The sequence below is a fragment of the Corvus cornix genome, chromosome 5 (assembly GCF_000738735.6).
Source record: "Corvus cornix cornix isolate S_Up_H32 chromosome 5, ASM73873v5, whole genome shotgun sequence".
NCBI classification, from domain to species: domain Eukaryota; kingdom Metazoa; phylum Chordata; class Aves; order Passeriformes; family Corvidae; genus Corvus; species Corvus cornix.
Window position 1 is genome coordinate 35,144,624 of NC_046335.1, and position 17,793 is coordinate 35,162,416.

The window sequence follows — 17,793 nt, forward strand, 5'->3', positions numbered from 1 at the left end:
ACTTTTCTTGGCTGCACATAGTTCTCTATTCAATCTGGTGCTATTGTGACATTGCTCATGTGGTAAAGAATTCTGATGTCAGACCTCATGGACACAAGGATAAATATAAAAAGTGAAACCCAGTCTGATATGAGAAGAGGCTGAAGACTATCAGGTCATGCAGCTGAAAGAAGATTTGCATGAAAAATTACCCTGTCTCAGAACCTGTGGTATATCTATACATGTGCATGAACACATGGGGCCATATATACACATGTGCTCTTTGTTCACAGGGATTGCCTTACTGGGTTACAGCAAAGAGCTGGCTGAAGGCAGAGGCTGCAAAGAGAGACGAGTCGAACGTGTGCCCATGTTTCTCTATAGCTAAGACACTAAGGTCTTCCTCCCACATCAGTTCAACATGGAAGGCTGTTTTCGGAGGTAGGCTAAAACCAGTTGCCCATTGAATGTCTGTAACAAATCTATTCAGCCAGCACAAGAAGGAGAAGACCTTTGTTGCTGCTTTTGTTTCCTTGATGAATACTTATGCCATCCCCAGCTGGCTGCTGAAGACCGTTTCTTTAAAAGCCATATGTCCTCTCTAAGAAAGCTCTCATCACACCTCCTTCAGGCTTCCATCATTCTACTGTACTTATGCTTGATTTCATTTAGTTCATGAAGCGATGCAACTGTAAGATGATGGCTTTCTTCAGCTCATGCTTAGAGAAAACATGGCCTAGAGAAGAAGAAACGATTGTCTCGGACAGCAAATGTTACTCACTGGGTAGCTTATGTGGGTTTTCTTTCTAAATAGCTCTTTAAAGGGTTGCTGGAACACAAGTTACTTTAGATCTGCCATAAATTGGCAGCATTTCAGGGCACTCCCCCCAGATTAATAATTTTCACATTCTGAAATCTGTCAACTATACCTCCAGACACTGCCAATTCAAGCAAATACAAAAAAGAGTATTCACAACACCTCAGGGCATGATTTCATCTGTTCTTCTACACTAAGCAGGTCTGACCTGCTCAATATTTATCTGCGAGACCTCCAGAGAACAGAAAGAAGAGTACAGGAATAGGCAGATCTTGTGAGGCAGCTGAGATTTCTTGCCAATATAAATCATGCAACATCTCTGGGAATTTAAACCTTGGTTGCTTAAAAAATGGCACTGCTTCTCCTGTGACCGACCTATATTGGCACTGAAGCACTGTATGGCTAGAGATGCTACCTTCCAAAAGGGATTTAAAACTGAGATTCTGCAGTTCTTTTCTCAAATTCAGGTTGTTAACCATGGCCACATTCCATCTCAAGGCAATGAATTACATACTGTTTCCAATAGTCTTGAATGTCAAAATTATTCTTCACACCTCCTACTAAAGCACATATTCACTGCCATGTTCCACTTCAGACAAGGCTGTATTCAGTGAGGAGTCTTACATACACAGTTAGCAAAGGAGTTGAAATCAGACAGAAATATGGAGTTACTTTTCTAATTATTCAGAACGAACTTAAAATCCAAGAAAGTTCTAGGGAAACTGCTAACACTTGCAGGACCTTTCAACTAATTTTCCCAAGCAAATCCTTTTAAGAAATGCAATTGCATGAAAATGTGACATACTCACTTCAACACTCTCGCCTTGCAATGCCACTAGTTATTCCACAGATTTCCACAGCTCTCTGTTGATAAGCCAGGTGTCTTAACACTATTGTCCAAATTCTGCCCACATTTCCTCCTCGGAATTCCTAATTTTTGCACCTTTGCAGTACCCTGAAATTGACAGGCATTTAATATATGTTGTAATTCTGCCTCTAGCAATGTACTTGAAACCAGAACTGTTTCCTAGGCAGGGACTGACCAATTCAAAAGGCTGAACTTTCTTAGAAAAATGGCTAAGAAGAGCCATAAGAGAGAGGAAATCCTTCAAATTTGAGAAGATGCTTTTGGGGGCTCATTATCTTACAGTGGGAGCTTTGTATTTCAGACAGAGAGTTTTAACTGCAAACAAAGATCTTAAATTGCAATTTATGCCACTGATATCATGAATCATTGTTTGGTAGAAATCTCTTACAGTGAGGCACCACTGTGCTGTACTTTAAAGAATGTGGTATAAGTGCTGCTAAAATACTGTCAGCTGAGTGTTTGGATATTCCAATTTTAGCCTTGTTTATTATGCTTCTTCTCCATGGCATTTTTAGGCAATTCATGTACCAGCAATGTTAGCAAATTCCTCTTTTTCAGAGAGACCTCACGGTCACTGGGACATTGATGACGCTTCTCGTTGTATGGACATGTTCACACAGTTAGGTCCTTCAATGTAAAAGTGCATGATGCCCTTAGAATTTTCTTGTAAGAAGCACTGACAGAGCTATTTTTAGGAGGAAAATCCATGTAAAACTCCACTCTTTCTCCAGCAATGGGACTATTAAGCCATTCTGACTGATTTTTCAACCATGCTGAAGCAGCTGCAAGAAGTTAGGGTAAGGAGACTGTGGCCTACACAGCTGTTAAAAGTGTACAGCAGAAAAATGCATAGATACAAATTCTAACATGAAATAAAAGGAATAGAATTGAAGATACTATTGTTCAAGTGGCAACTTACAGAAAGCTGCTATCAACAAGTTGGTAAGAATTTGTTTTTATTAGCTGTCACGGGACTTCTTTGTCTGTGTGGATCTATTTTAAGCAGTTTTCCCCTTTCAGCACTCCTTGATAATAAGAAACTTATGCAAGTGCTCTTATTTGGAAAGACTCTTGCTTTGGTCTTCTTATTTTGTCTTGAGAAAACCACAGGGCTCAGACAGTGTATGGATAGAGCTTACATACTCAAAAGGTGTAGCAGGCAGCTGAGATAAAGTGCAAGGGCAGGATTAGTGGGACTGTGGATTCCACAGTTCAGCTGTTTACAGATGAGTAATTAGCATCCTCCACCCAGTGAATTATCTCCTCCTCAGTAGCACTGTGAGGTAATATGGAGAGCTGTATTAGTCACAGAGATAGTTGAAAAAAATTTTAAAAAACCCCAACCCCAAACCTTTCTTCCCCTTTCTTCTAATTGTGAGGGTAAGAACGATATTTTCCTCTACTGAGAGGGAATAGTTTGGCCTTTCCCACAAGGTCCTGGGCAGGGTGTATCCTGAAAGCACAGGTGGATCTGGGAATGTGATTAGTGGTAGGCAGTAGCCGGGCACATAGGTGGGGCTGTTTCATGTGGGGTCTGTGCTAAACCTGCCAGCACAGCATGGAGAGGTTGTGTCCTGCTATGGAACCTTGCAGCTGGTAAATCCCTCTCTGGTCTGTGCTGAAACACTAGAGAATAGGCGTATTTTTCTTGTTGTTTCTAAAGGATGTATTCTAGTTGGGAGTCAGGGTAATATATAGGACTAGATTTTGTGAAATAATTTCATAACAATCCCTTAATGTGCAAGGCTGAATCTGGTGTGACTTATAGAAATGAAGTGGGGTCTGTGAGAGTATCTCGTTCTTGCTCAGAAGTTTGTTTAAAATCTGTGCAAATAGCAGATAGGCTGCTGCAAGATGCTGATGTCATGGCAACATGTAGAGTCCTGTAGTTGCTAAAACCACTCTACTGTAATTAAAAGTTAACATAGAACATCTTCCTGACAGGCTTTATGAGAAAATTAGCTCTCTTACAGTGAAACTAGGCTAGCAAATATCATTGTAAAATGACTTTCTCCTTTCTCTCCCTTGTAAATAAACTCACTTCCTAATTTTCATATGAGATGAGAGAATAAAACATATCATCACTATTTATGACAAGGGGTCAAATTCAGATAAAACTTTTTCTAACTTGGTTGCTATTATAGGGAATGGTAGGGGGGAAAAAAGTCAAGAAATAAAATTATGTAAAGGTTTAATGCCTTGGTAGCAAGTATACATTTCATTATTGTTTCTTCAGAAAAGCAAAAAGTAGGTATGCTTTTTTCCTAGGCTGATTAATTATATACAGAATTAACTCCTGTCTTTTTTTTGCCTTTTTTTTTTTTGAGCTAAAGTTGTTGCTTTGGATACTGTATGCAACTCACATAGAGTAGTATGTGTCGGCAGGATGCAAAAATTGGAGTTGAAATGCTGCTGCCTAACTATAGATCCCAAGTCAAGGGATCAATAGGAAGATATATATATATATAAAAGTTGGTAGCAAGCCACCAAGGCCTAGTTTGTCAATCTTCATCTGAGAATAAATACTTTATCCAGCACAGAGAGAAGTGCTAACCTTCATAACTGTTAAGTGAGTAAATTGGTGCTGTTCTTGTTTTCTGCTGAGTGTTTTATTAGCTACTCACAGTTTGATATCATACTGTGATGATTTACTGTAACAGAAGTTTCCAACTTATAAGCTTCTTTTATGGACATAATAAGTTTTGTCCAATTTAGGCAAAATACTCTTTTTTAACTTTCTGTTTCACTTCTTGTCCTAATTATGAGTTATGTTCTCATAAAACTTAGGAATTCTCTTGATAATTAATTTAAAAATTATAATTTTGGGTATCCCATGAAAGATGTCAGGAGGGAAAGTGTAGAACTGCATTCCCTTGAATGAGAAGATGAGAGACTAATGCACTTCTAATGGTGCAAAGCATGCCACAATGTTATTATTAGAAATAGCAATGTGTTGAAGCATTTTTTGTGACAAGTTTCAGTGTTTTATTACTGTTTTGATTAACTTCTTCTTGTAATAGTACATGTTGGTTGGTCTCTAACCACTTAATTTAATGCCCACTCTCAAATATTTTATCTAATAAATTGTCATGCTCTATTTTTTCTGGAGCAAGCTATTTTCCTGTACCCATCCTAAAGAAAACTGTAAGGCTAAAGTACAGTGCAGATGATAAGCTCCTTATTCACTGGCATGCACAGATTGAATCTACTGCTGTTACTTTCTATCTAGGTGTTGATTGTTTGTTTCCCCTTGAAAGCTAATAGTGATTTCTTTTTTCTTGCTTTGTTAAGGATGCCTACAACCAGACTTGTTATCAATTTTACTTTTTGGGCATGGATGGATTCCAATAATATTATTTCCCCCTCTTGTGTCCTAATGTTTTCAATCTGTCTGTATTTAAATAGCTAAGCAATGAAATTTTAATTGTTCTCTCAAGCACATGGTATTCTCTTCCTTATTTTACTGGATGCAGACTAGATCCTCCCATGATGAAGTGTACTTGAACAGGGCTATCTGTGTGGAACGAGGTTATGCTGTTTTGGATCAGGGTTGAGTCTGTAATTTTACCTGTATTTTATGTAAATACATATATGTACATGTATTATTATGTTTTGCTTCCTCTGTTTATTTTTTGCTTTTAACTTACACACACACGCACCTTCCTCCCCCCAATACCCCTAAGCCTTTACAACATCATGGCTGGTCCAGTGGTCCAACAACTTCTAGGAGTGGGGCTGGGGAAACAGCTAGAAGCTTCGACAGCATCCAGCTTCTCACATAGGGGCACTGTATAATACGAATAATTACAAGGACGGTGAGGCTCATCTGGCCAGATTTAATTAAAGGCTTGTAAACAGGAGCATAAAGATTTCTAAAGCATTTACTGTAGCCTTCAGACATGTTATTAGTGAATGCTATCCCCCTTGCCTCCCTTTGTGAAGGTGAACAGCTTTTATGTAACATTCATAAAACAGCTGCTGAAAGAACTAACACTTCATAATCCTGATCATTACAGTATCAAAGTATATGTATGGATAACACAATCTAACCAGTTAATCTTTGAACAGCTGTATTTATAATTTTAGTTTTTAATGGTATTTTGGCAAATTATGCAGTTGAAACTATTTTCTTTTTTCTAAGCATACTGTAACTGTGAGGTTTGTCATGCTTGGCTTTAATGCAAAAGGATAAAGGGAATTCCCCCTCCTCATCCATGATAATCCTCTGTAGTTTTGCACTGTTGTTTTTTTTCCCTTCCCCGCATCTTTATTTCCTTTAATATCTCAATCCTGTTTGACAGAGTGAAAAAAAATGCTCTTTTGTAAAATACTGCTCCCAGTTTTGTATTTGAAAATGCACTGTCTGAGAAAGGTTTATTTTTTTTACTGGGGACAGAGCCATTGTGGTTGAGGCTTTATGTCCATCCCTTCTCCCTACTTTCTCACTGGGGGAACAAAAAATAGATGAAATACATTTGCTTTGAGTCAGTAACTTCTGTCTTCTGGTTTTCCAAGAATAGCCGAATGCTGCCATTGGCTCACTAACTGTCAGGGAGACAGCGGAGACTGAGGAATTAATGCAGCCTCTTGAAAATACCAGCCCAAATGCATGCTCATCATGAGTCATGGCTGAGTGCTTGGGTTATTTCATTCCTGCAGTTTTTCTGCAGTAGAGACCCAGAGTCACAGAATGAGTGAGGTTGGAAGAGATCCCCACAGTGGGTCATCTGGTCCAACCTCCCTGCCCAACAGGGACCTCCTAGAGCACATGGCACAAGATTGCACCCAGACAGTTCTTGAATATCTCCAGTCAGGGAGATTCCTCAACCTCTCTGGACAATGTGTTCCAGCGTGTGGTGACCTGCACAGTAAAGAGGTTCTTCCTCATGTTCCACTGGAACTTCCTGTGCATCAGTTTCTGCCTGTTGCCTCTTGTCCTATTGCTTGGCACCCCAGAGAGGAGCTTGGCTCCATCCTCTTGGTATCCTTCCCTTAGGTACTTATGGACAATGATGAAGTCCCCTCTCAGTCATCTCTTCTCAAGACTGAACAGGCCCAGTTCCCTCAACCTTTCCTTCTAAGAGATGCTCTGCTCTCCTCTTCACCATCTTTGGAGCCCATAGTGTTTGTAGGAAGAGGACTCCTCTTGTCCCTTCTTGAGAGCACTGTCTAAACTCCTTCCCTAATCTGCCCCTTTCTAAATGACATGTGAGATTTGGGATGTGCATATTAAAAGGGAAAGCTTGAAAAGCCAGCCCTTGATGAGAACTGGTGACCTTTTAAAGACAGGTGAATGTGGAAGTTGAAATTTAAATTTGTGAGAGACTCGTGGTGCACCCACGGCCTGCTTGCTGTGTTGTGTTCTCTCTGTAAACCTTAATGGTTCTGGCTTTTTAGGTGTTGCAACCTACAACAAAGCCTTTGGTGGGGATAGGCATGCCAAGGTTTTGGCAACACTATGTATTGAGAGTAAATGGGGGGGCTTCAAAAATGGCAAAGTTATTTTCTTACTGTAAGTTTGGAGACTTAAAGTGTACTTGAGAGGCTTGATAAATGTCTTCCTGCCCTGCTGCAAGGTGAGGATGCAGCACTTTGCCAGGAGTCAGGCCCTGCGAGAAGGAAAGAAAGGAGGTTTGAAGGGGAAAGGGGGTTAGCCCAGGCTCCTTAGACGTGAGCCTGAAGATGGCGTGTCTGAGTTAGGGGCAATGCTGATAGCCCAGCTGAAGTGCCGTCTACACCAATGCCTGCAGTATTTAGATTTAGGTTGGACATCAGGAAGAATTTCTTCACAGAAGGGGCGATTAGACATTGGAATGAGGTGGAGTCACCCTGCCTGGGGGCCTTCAAGGAAAGACTGGATGTGATAATGCCATGGTATGGTTAATACGGTGGTGTTCGGCCATACCTTGGCCTCGGTTAGCTCAGAACTGTTTTCTAACCGAATTGATTTCGTAATTCTTTGATTGAAAAACCCCTTTCCCAGGGCTGTGTCTCTTCCCACGTTCCACAGTACCCTCAGAAGGCGGGAGCCCCGCGGGCCGCTGGGGGGGGGGCGGCACGCGGTACCCACGCTCGGGGCGGACCCGGGCCACCAGGGGGCGCTGTGCCGGGCGGGGGCGGGGCTGCGGGTAGGCCATGCGCAGGCGCAGCGCTGCCCCTCCGGCGGCGGCGGCGCGCGTCCCCTGCCGCAAGGGCCGCCGGTCCGTCGGCGGCGCGGGGGCGGGCGGGCGGCCCGGGCCCGGACATAAGATGGCGGCGGCGTTGCTGGGGCGGGCGGCGGCGGCGGTTGCGGCTGTCGCGGAGCGCGGGCGGTGCGCGGCTCTGCCCGGGCTCGCAGGGGCGGATAGAGCGGGGCCGGCGCGGCGGAGCGGGGCCGCCATGGGCTCCCAGGTGCTGCAGATCCTGCGCCAGGGCGTGTGGGCGGCGCTGAGCGGCGGCTGGTACCAGGACCCGCACCAGGGCGCGGGGGTCAACGCGCTGCACCTCTACCTGTGGCTCTTCCTGCTCGGCTTCCCCTTCACCCTGTACATGGTGAGTGCAGACCCGGCCTGTGCCGGGGGTCGGCCGGGCCTTGCGGGGCCCGGGGTGGGGGGGGACGGTCGGGAGGGGCCGCGGGGCCGCCGCGCGCGCGCCCCCTGCCCGCGGCGCGGCCCCGGGAACGGCCCCGGGCCCCCCCCGCCGCTGGGAGCGGGCCCGACAGCCGCGATCGGGGCTGCGGCGTTTCGGGAACACCGACCCCTTACTGGCAATCTGTGGGTGGGCGCTATCGGGGCGCGGCAGGGCTATAGGCGCTGGCACTTTGCCTTCGTTTTTCTGTTTTCTTTCTTTTGAAATTGAAAATATCTCTGTCAGTTTCCGCTGCCGATATACGGACGGTTTAGTAAAAAGCAGTTTCTATAGAAGCTGTCAGTTTTATCCAGTGTTTTTGACTGGCAGCATTATCACTTTCTGAGTTTTGAGTGTGGTGGAGGGATGTGGTTCCATAACCTGGAAGTTTTATTTGGATGTGGTGTGGTGTGCTCGCTGGCAGTGTATCTGGATTGTATTATCGACAAGAAGTTAGTCTGGCTTTTTTGTTAATGTCCAGATTTCAGTGTACTCGGTTTGTGAGATTTCCTGTCCTATATATCTTTGTAACTGACACTTCAATCAAAGCTGTTAAAATACTAACCTTTAAACCTAGAAACTTTCTTGGCGTTTGGACTTGGGAACAAATAGAGAAGGGATGTGATCGGTTAGAAGAAAAGGGGGCGGTTTCCTGTTGGCCAGTAGTTTTTTTCCCTGTGTAAGCTGTGTTTAACTTATGAAATGCTAATAGTTTACTTTGGGTTTTTCAATAGAAAAGTGTGATGATAATAGTGTGCTTTGACCAGTTTTGTGTATATGAGGTAGAACATCATTTGCAAGACTGCCAGATGCTGTGACAACCTTAAGTAGAAGCTGCCTTATGAAAATTTAGTTAGTGAATGAAATGTTGGAGATAAAATGGTATGCAAGTGCAGTTGCAGAAATTGAGAGCTCTGAGGTCAGGCATTTGCTCTGTTTAAAAGCAATTTGTAAGTTTGCAGTATGAGACACTTCATACTAAGAAATAGCTAATGTGGAAAAGGAGGTTACAGCTCTGTATGGTTTTTAATTCATATTACAGTGTCTTGGAAAAGGCAACTCTAAGGCTTTTTGTTTGAAAACTTCTAGGCTACTGGCAGGGAAACTAAAGGCTGAGACAAATTACTTTTAAAACTGAAGTTAAGTGAGAACAGCTAGATAAAACTTTTAACTAAGCAGATACTTTGTATGAGAACTGTGAATCTGTATGTATTTAAAGTTCTGCAGAATATGGGCAGAAGAGGTACCTTTTGGTTTTGAATATAGCTTTACAATTTTTTTTTTTTTATAATAGCACTGCTCTTCTGTTTCGACAGAACAGTCTATTTAATTAATACTGCCTTGCTGAGAAGGCTCACCATGAACATCTACATCCTGCATGCACAGGAGACTTTTGAAGGGGGCTGATCTATATCGCACATAGGTCTTTTGACAAATGGTAAATCTGGGCCAGCATTTGAGTCTCCTGCTGCTCCTAAAGCAGTAGGTAAGCTTCAGTTACCCGTACAATGGGGTAAACTTCAGTGTTGCTTAAACGCTTTTTCCTGTGCAAAGGGAAAAGACAGACAGCAGCAAACTGCTTTGGGTTTTGTTGAGGTCAGAGAAATTCTCTTGCTTCCTAGCTCTGGATAAGTTAAAGATGCAACAAGTGCCAACTTCCCTGAGAATAAGTAGGGAGATTAGTCACAAGTTAAAGGAGATTGAATCATATTTGGCTGTTCTCCCTCTTTCCACCCTCTGCAGTTTAAGTGTTGTCTAGACATAAACTAAACAGGCAGAACTGTGTTGGTCATCTTAGCTCTTTAGCATCTCTTAAGTTCTTTTTCAGAATAAAAAGCAGTAAGTGTTGCATTGCTGTAGGACATGCATAAATAAGCAGAACTTGCTTAAAAAGTCTTAGGTAATTGTAATCTGAATTCTGAGCATGGCTCACTGATGTGTAGGAGGGAGTTTCTAAGCTAGCTTCAAGTGACTTGTTGCTGGCAGACAACCCTGTGTGTTTAAAAAATCAAGGTATATAGAAAGACTTAGACTGCTGACAGGTGTTATATTACTTATAAAACTTCCCCATTTAAAGATTTATGAGATCATAGCATTGCTTTTATGCATTGGATCATCAATAACTGTGGTTATTTCTAAGTTCTTTTGTAGCAAGAAATACAAAAGAATCCCCTAAGAACTTTGCTTGTAGCTGGCTCTCAAGGCTGAATGCATTTAATAGAAAGCTAATCACTTTTTTTTCCAAATGTTATTTAACCCCCAACAGGAATAGAACACTTTAGGATATGGGAATTTAGATGCACTTACTGCTTAAAGACTTGGTTTAGTGCAACCAACGTTGCTAATCTTTTTTCTGTGCATTTGTTTTGTTGATCTGGTATTTTCAGAATGGAATCTGGTAATGGTTGTGGTCAGCAAGTAATGCCATAAATCTGTGTGTTCCATTGTGTGTGTATGCCAGTGCTGTTAGAGTTGATGGATTTAATGTGTGGTACAAACTTACTGAAAAAATTAGCCGTAGTCAGTAAGCAACCTTTCTTCCTTGGTACTGCATCTGCCTTCTGAGCTTAAGCACGTGCAAGTGAGGGTTTTACCCTGTGTGAAGATGACGGATGTATACATAAATGTATCTGTTTTACCAGTCTGGATACTTTTACTTTTTCTCGTGTATTTATATACTTAAACTGAGCTTGTTGGAAGCGTGGCAAAAATAAAAGTGTAGATAATGAAGGAACTGGGGTCTAGAGTAAGAAATGCTGGTATAGGGGAGCTGCTTGAGTCTGTTCTTGGATTTGTGGCTTGGCAGTATGCATATAAAAATTTTGATTTCTAGGCTAGTTAAATCTATCCTGTTTGTATTCAGTAACAGACTCAACTGTGCTTGTTGATGTGCCTGTCTGTTGTAAGAGCTGATCCCTGCTTTTACTCTAAAGCAAAATTGGAACTGGGAGAAGAAAATGTGCTTTCTATATGGTGAAGCTGTCCAGTCACTTTGTAAAATCTAGTGGTAGAGTTGAAAAAAATACCCTGAATGCAGAGGCTAATGTTATGCATCAGTGTTGCAGGGGGGAGGGGAAAGAGGAGGCTGCCAAAGCACTTCCCCTAGTCGGAATGCTGTTTCAGCCCCACCACGTGCACATGAGGGGGTGAAGTCTTGGCTCTGGCACTTGTGGAATTTTGCCAGTGACTGAAGAGGAGCCAGGGCTGTACCTTGCTTGGGGTGATGGGCTCATATGTACCTACAGAACTTGTCTGTCAAAGTCAAGCTCGTTTAGACAACAGTTCACTTAATTTCCTGACTTGTGTACATAGTTATAGAAGTAGGTCATATAAATGTAGCTTCACGTGGAGGTTTATCCAGCTGAAGTTCCTGAAATATGTCCTGTTTCTTAAAATAAGATTTTAAATAATTGAAATTCAGTTTGTGATCGTAATGCCTGGTATGCCATATTGTTCTAAGACACTTCTAGTTTCTTGGCTACTCAAGTTTCGGTTGTATGGTTTGAGGTTTCAGTCAAAACCTACATGACTTGTAACTGAACTCTCTTCCAGATAACAGCAGTTCTTAAGGGCTCTGATTGTCCATAAACAAGAATTGGGGACAAAATTGTATCTGTTGTTTCCTGATCTTTCCTCTTTTCCAGTAAAACTGTTTCTATAAAATACTGGGCTCAAAATGCTTGTACTCTTAAGTCTTTTTACAAGATGGCTGTTACTTCTTAATGTTTAGTTGATATCACCTTTATGTATGGATTTGCAATCTGATTTGATTTTGAAAACTTTGCTATGACTGTTTTCAACAGGTAACAGCTATGCATATTTTTTTTTTCTGAAAATAATCTGGAATTTTCATTGCATCTGTAGGGCCTAGCTAAAGATAGGTAATTTATTAGATTAGGTAGGATCCATATAGTGTTAGTTTCTTCATAAGGATGTTGTACAGCCTCTGATCAATGAAGTTTCCTCTGGTTCCAGGCACATATGTGCTGGAAACATTCAGTTTAGATGCAGTGACCTTTTGAGGTTAGGAATTATTTTAATGCTGTAACTAGTGGTGGGAGCTTTCTTTTTCTATTTTGACCATTAGAATCTAGAAGTGCTTAAACCTTTTTCTACCTACTTTTTTAGAAGAGGTGTGTTGTGATAGAAGGTGAGCTGACTTAACCACCAGGAGGTGTCAGAAGAGGTAGTCTTCCTTAACTGTGCATTCCTGCATCTTACCTTTGTCCATATGTATATCTTGGATTTGGTAAGTTGACTTGAAAGCTTTAAATTTGGAACGTAACTCTTGTGGCAAAGGTGGTAGAAAATCAGTGTCCTTCTCTCTGCCCCCCATATTTGAGTGTACTACTCTAGCTTCCCTTCAAAGAAATAGTTTCAGGTAGGAGTTTATCTAATAGTTGGGTTTGTTCAGTCATTAGATAACTGAAGTTTTCAACAGAACATAATTAAAAACAGTTTTTGTATGGTTCTGGGTAGCTCTTTATATTGTACAAGAGCTTCAGTTGTGATGACTGCTGTGGAGTATGTTTTCTTTCGGTGCTAATGCAAGTGATTAGAAATGTGCAGTAAAAAGGGCTGTTCTCTGAAATGTTGTTGCAGCTGTAGACTTGTGGCCAGCTGGTATCTACTAACAAGTGCTAACCTGAGGGTTTTAGTATGCTGTGCTCAATAAAAACGCTTTAGTATTTGAAATTATTTTGATTGTATTGAGATGTAATATAGTGGGAAATTTGCATGACTTAGATTTGTATTCCAGTTTTGAAGGTGGTATCACACAGGATGCTGGTGAGAAATCTGTCTCTCCTCAAATGTGGTAAAATGCTAAGCATGGTTTAAAATGGTAATCTTGCTTTTAGCTTGCTTTGTTTTGTGCGGGAGAAGACCCCAAATGGATGTTGAGTGCTTCTAAGTTTGGCTAAGAAAAACAGAGAAGGTGCAAGTGATTTAGCTTAGGCTGCAGTAAGTTTCCTCTTCAGGCTGTACCGCAGACAAATTGCTGGTACCATGGGTGGCAGTGCTGTGCCCACAGCATGATACTTGATGTCAAGTATGTTCATATGGCAGACTAAGCTAGGTAAAATGCCATCTCCTTCCCAGAGTATGTGCCCTATTCTGAGATGAGCAGCTACTACAAATATGAAGAAGGAAAAGTAGTCAGTTAGCTTAGCTTATTTTTTTATTTTTCTGCAATTCTGTGAAAACAGAATGTGAGGAAAAATCTTGAATTCCTTGTTAGGTTTGCTGCAAGTTACATGAGGTGTTTTGCCTTTTTTCTTGCACTTTTTCTTAAAGCTTTCCTTTGAAAAGCTGGATGTGTAGATTTTGGAAGATAAACTGGATATACTGTGACCTTCCTGCTGACAGAGGAGAGGGGAGAAAGAGCTCTCTAGACAGGAAAGTACAGGCATGTCTTTTATGGAGCAATTCTAGCTTTTGTTACCTAGTGTTAGTCTGACTCTTCTGGTAATGGCTTCTGAATGCTAGGTGTTGTAAAGGAGAGGAAAGTTGAAGCTGTGTGAGATGGGGTAGCAGACTGCCTAGCAGGTACAAGCAACTCATGTGTTTTGTCAAAGTTAACGGGCTGGCCCTTGTCTGCAGGGAACCAACTCTGAAGTTTTTGGAAGTAGAAACACCTCATTTATTGAGGAAACCATTCTAGCATGGCTTCATGAGTTGTAGGGATGCTATGTGATTGTGGATCCTGTTTGCTTATTGATGCTGGTTTTAAGTAGCTTGGTTTCTTCTTTCTCCTCCTTAGCTGGTGCTTGGTGAGTGAATATCTGTTCATCATGATGTTGTCCAGCTCAGCATGTGAAATGAAGCTTAGAAAACTTCAGCTTAGTTTGCCTGGCCTACTTCAAATGTTATATTCAGTGTTGACTTAACTTTTTTTGGAGGGAAAGGTACGTGTTGATGATGGTTGTCAGACTTGACTTGTTTTGGATGATACCATGCTGGGTTACAAAGAGTTGTCGTGGTGATCAAAGTTCCAGGGACATCTTGAAGAGTCAGAAGGGGAAAATGAGTAGAGAAAAAGAAAAGGAGGCTTCTCTATTCAGCACATATGATCAGGCTGAGTAATTTAAAATTGATTGGCTGACAACTATGGTTAGGTTATGCTACTTAAAATCCTTCTAAGATTCAGGGAAATAATTTCAGGTAGGAGGTTGCGTTACATTGCGTAATGTTGCGCTATGTTGTCAGCAAGTCAATTTTAAATGACTCAAAATGTTTCTATGTGCTGGTTAAAGGCATTACTGTCTTATACTTTGATCGTTTTGTGGTTTTGACTTGCAAGATGTTCCTGGGACTTTATCAATGATGACTTTTCTCTTCCCATGGCCTCTCTAGGGAGGTATGGAAATGAGCTGGAATTGTCTTTCAGCCATGAGGTCTAACAAGACAGTTCATTTGTTCTACTCATTTACTATTAATGTTCAAGCTGGATATCAGCTGTTTAATTCTGATTGTCATATGTCTGTATGTGTTTTTATATTTTGGAAGTATATCCCAAACTACACTGTGAGCAGGGTAACGGATAGTGGTGCAGTGAAATACTTCAGAACCTAAACTTTTGTTGCTTTTGTAAGGGAAATGGTCTATTTGTGGATGAATACTGAGACTTAATAGCTCATTTTGTTTAGTCACTGCCTAGGGAAATGGCAAAATTTAAAAACATGAATAAAACATGTTTTAGAAGGATGAAAGTGTTGAAGTGAAATCTGGAGTTTAACCAGTACTTTGAACACTTCTAAATAGCTGTTAGGCTGGACTTCATCAATACCTATTGCTGAAGTGTAAAAGCCTTACTTACCTCTGCAAAAGTTGCATGACAACTCTTAACTCTGACTGGAATTTCAAATGTTGAATTCAGGACTGAGGGGTTTTTTTTATGTGGCTTCTGGTTGCCTTTCATACAGATGAAAATTTTTCTTCAAAACATGTGTTGGCTACCTTTCCATGGGCATACAGTGATCTAGCACAAATCTTTGCTGCCTCTGGTCTTGCAGGTTATTGTGTTCTGGTATGCAGTGTGTGTGTGTCACACATGTAAGCAACCTCTTTATGTATGCAAGTAAGAAAGTTTGGCCTTTGTGACTGATCAGTATCTTGTCATGCAGCAGTAGCTGTTGGAAGCTGACAAGCAGAGTCAGAACACCAGTGTTTGGTATCTAAGCAGGTTTTTTCCCATCCAACCATGCTGTCAAACTTGCATCAAGTTTTTCCAAAACGGAGTTGGTGCTGTGCACTAGACCTGAAATAAGATCTCATCCCATCCCATGCTTGCTTGGTTTAATCTTGCCTTTTTTTTTTTTTTTTTTTTTTTTTTTCTCTCATAACAGTTAATCAAAAATATTGGGTGTCACACATGGCTAGCTCTAAGTTTCCTGGTCTAGGTCTTGCATTGCAAAAGCATGGAAGAAGAGAATAAGAGTTGAGCTTGGTTCTCAGGCTTCAGTGAGACAAATCTATTGAGCATGGTGCTGTGGTGATTTGGTATGTTTGGTAGTCCAGCTGTTTCTTTTTTCTGTGTTGCTAGACTTTTAATGTTTTTCACACAAAGACCGACTGTAGGTGGTGTAACTTTCAGAATGATCGTATTTTCTCCATGAAACAAACTGTTAAAATCTAGATAGTGTTCTTACAGATATTTGACCTTGTATTCATTAACTTTTTCTTACTCTTTTTTTGGAAGGCTCTTCCTTCTTCCATGATGATAGTAGCTGTCTACTGCCCCGTGATTGCAGCTCTCTTTATCGTTTTGAAGATGGTGAATTACCGTTTGCACAGGGCACTGGATGAGGGAGAAATTGTGGAGAGGAATGCCAGTGAGCATATGGACAGAGGTGCAAAAACAGAACAAAGCAATGTTTCAGCCAAGAGGAAAGACAGCAGTGGGCCCAGGTAAGTTGTCTGCTGATGTTTGCATACTGCTTCAAATGACTAACAGTCCTGTCTTCATCTGTGTAACTGGAGTGGTGATTGAGATTAAACACTGAGGAATACAGATACAGACCTGTAGTTCTGAAAGATGGTTTTAAGTCTGGTCTTGAAAAGCAGACTTATTCATGTATTAGGTTTGAAATGATGGTTTCACAATAATTTCCTAGTTCCTCTCCCGAAGGAGCTCAAGAACAATATTGAACATGCTGGAAGCACTGAAACAATAGCATGAAAAATGTGAGCTGATTAGGTCACTAAAATACTTAATGAACATAATTAGTACAAGTAATCTTATTTCAGTAGTAGATGTAGTATTAAAAATCTAGCTTCAAAGTCCTCATACTATATGCTAATCCTTTTATCACTAGGAGGAGTGTCTGATGTGGTTTCAATTTTAGTGTTGCAAAAACAGGAGTCAGATACAACGCTTGACTCCAGTCAGTCTTTCTTTAGGAGAACATTTTCCTGTGAATTTGGAAATTCTGGAATTGCTCTGCTCAGTAATGAAGTTAATGATTCTGAAGTACTGTCAATAGGAGGTGATTCCTTTCCAGAGAACTCTGCTGTAGCCAGCATAAAAAAACACCAGAGGTTTTCCTCCTCTGACCAGACTGTTTGGAGAAAGTAGAGCAAAAGATGACTCATCAGCAAGGCCAGCTTAACCAGTTTGATCAGACTGTGGATGTTTTACAAGCTCTATTATCAAAGCCTCTGCTTGCCTTTAGATAATTAGGGCCATCTTAAAAGTTAAACTGTATGAAGTAAATCAACCTTGAATTGTTAGCTTTTAAAGATGACCTTTCTTTTGTCTCTGAGTTTCCGGTACTAGTAGTCCTGAGTAGTTTTCAAAATGAGGTGATTTGTATGCTATCCTGACTCTTAAAAGGCTGTGTGTCTTACTAAGGAAATGTAGTTGAAAGAAGCCTCTTGAGTCTGTTTATTGGGATGCTTTTAAAGAAAGGAAGTGTTAAACTGCTGCTCGTTAAAATGCTAAGCCTAGAAGTGAAAGGACTTTCCTGTGTATATATGGGGTAGCTTCTCATGAGATGGGTCCTAGATTCTTCTCTGTCTTCTCTCAGCTCAGGTATTGTTGGCAAAAACGGTGTCTTAGATTCCTCTAAAGCTGATATACAGTAACTTCTTGTATCAATCTTTTATAAACCTGCCCCTTTTTCCATGATGTGTTTGGCAACTGAAGCTGCTTATTTTAATTGTGACTCCGTTTAGCTTACCCTATACCTTACTAAAACTGTACTGAGGTATTTTGGCATTCTGTTTCCCTAATTGTATCTTAATGCTTACTCTGCTTAATAAAATTCATGGAAATAAACTAGTGGTCTGTTCTTTCTCATGCAACCTTGGTAATGCATGTTTTAGGTGTGACCTTTAGATGTTTTGTCTCTGAGTGGTTTTTGGTGGGTTTTTTTTTTTGTTTGTTTGTTTTTTTGGTTTTTTGCCATGTAGCTTTTGCTTCCAAAACAGTGGCCCAAACTTGGCAAGGGAATTTCTACTAGTGTTGTGAATTACTTCTGGATGTTTCAGTTCTGTTTTGTCTAGGGAGCAGTTGACATGGGAC

The 17,793-nt window shown here is 41.1% G+C and overlaps 1 protein-coding gene across 9 annotated transcripts in view; it reads left to right on the top strand.

Moving 5' to 3' along the window:
• Window positions 1–7,931: 7,931 nt before the first annotated feature.
• Window positions 7,932–17,793, top strand: part of PCNX1 (pecanex 1) — a 90,628-nt gene continuing 80,766 nt past the window's right edge. For 4 of the 9 annotated variants that reach the window (XM_039553268.1, XM_039553270.1, XM_039553269.1 and 1 more), the window contains exons 1-2: window positions 7,932–8,195; window positions 15,970–16,178. In XM_039553268.1, coding sequence (XP_039409202.1) covers window positions 8,043–8,195; window positions 15,970–16,178 — 362 coding nt within the window. In that variant the 5' untranslated portion in view covers window positions 7,932–8,042. Of the gene's footprint in view, window positions 8,196–15,969; window positions 16,179–17,793 lie in introns of those variants that run through there. The other 5 variants (XM_039553272.1, XM_039553273.1, XM_039553276.1 and 2 more) reach the window with 3 other exon arrangements.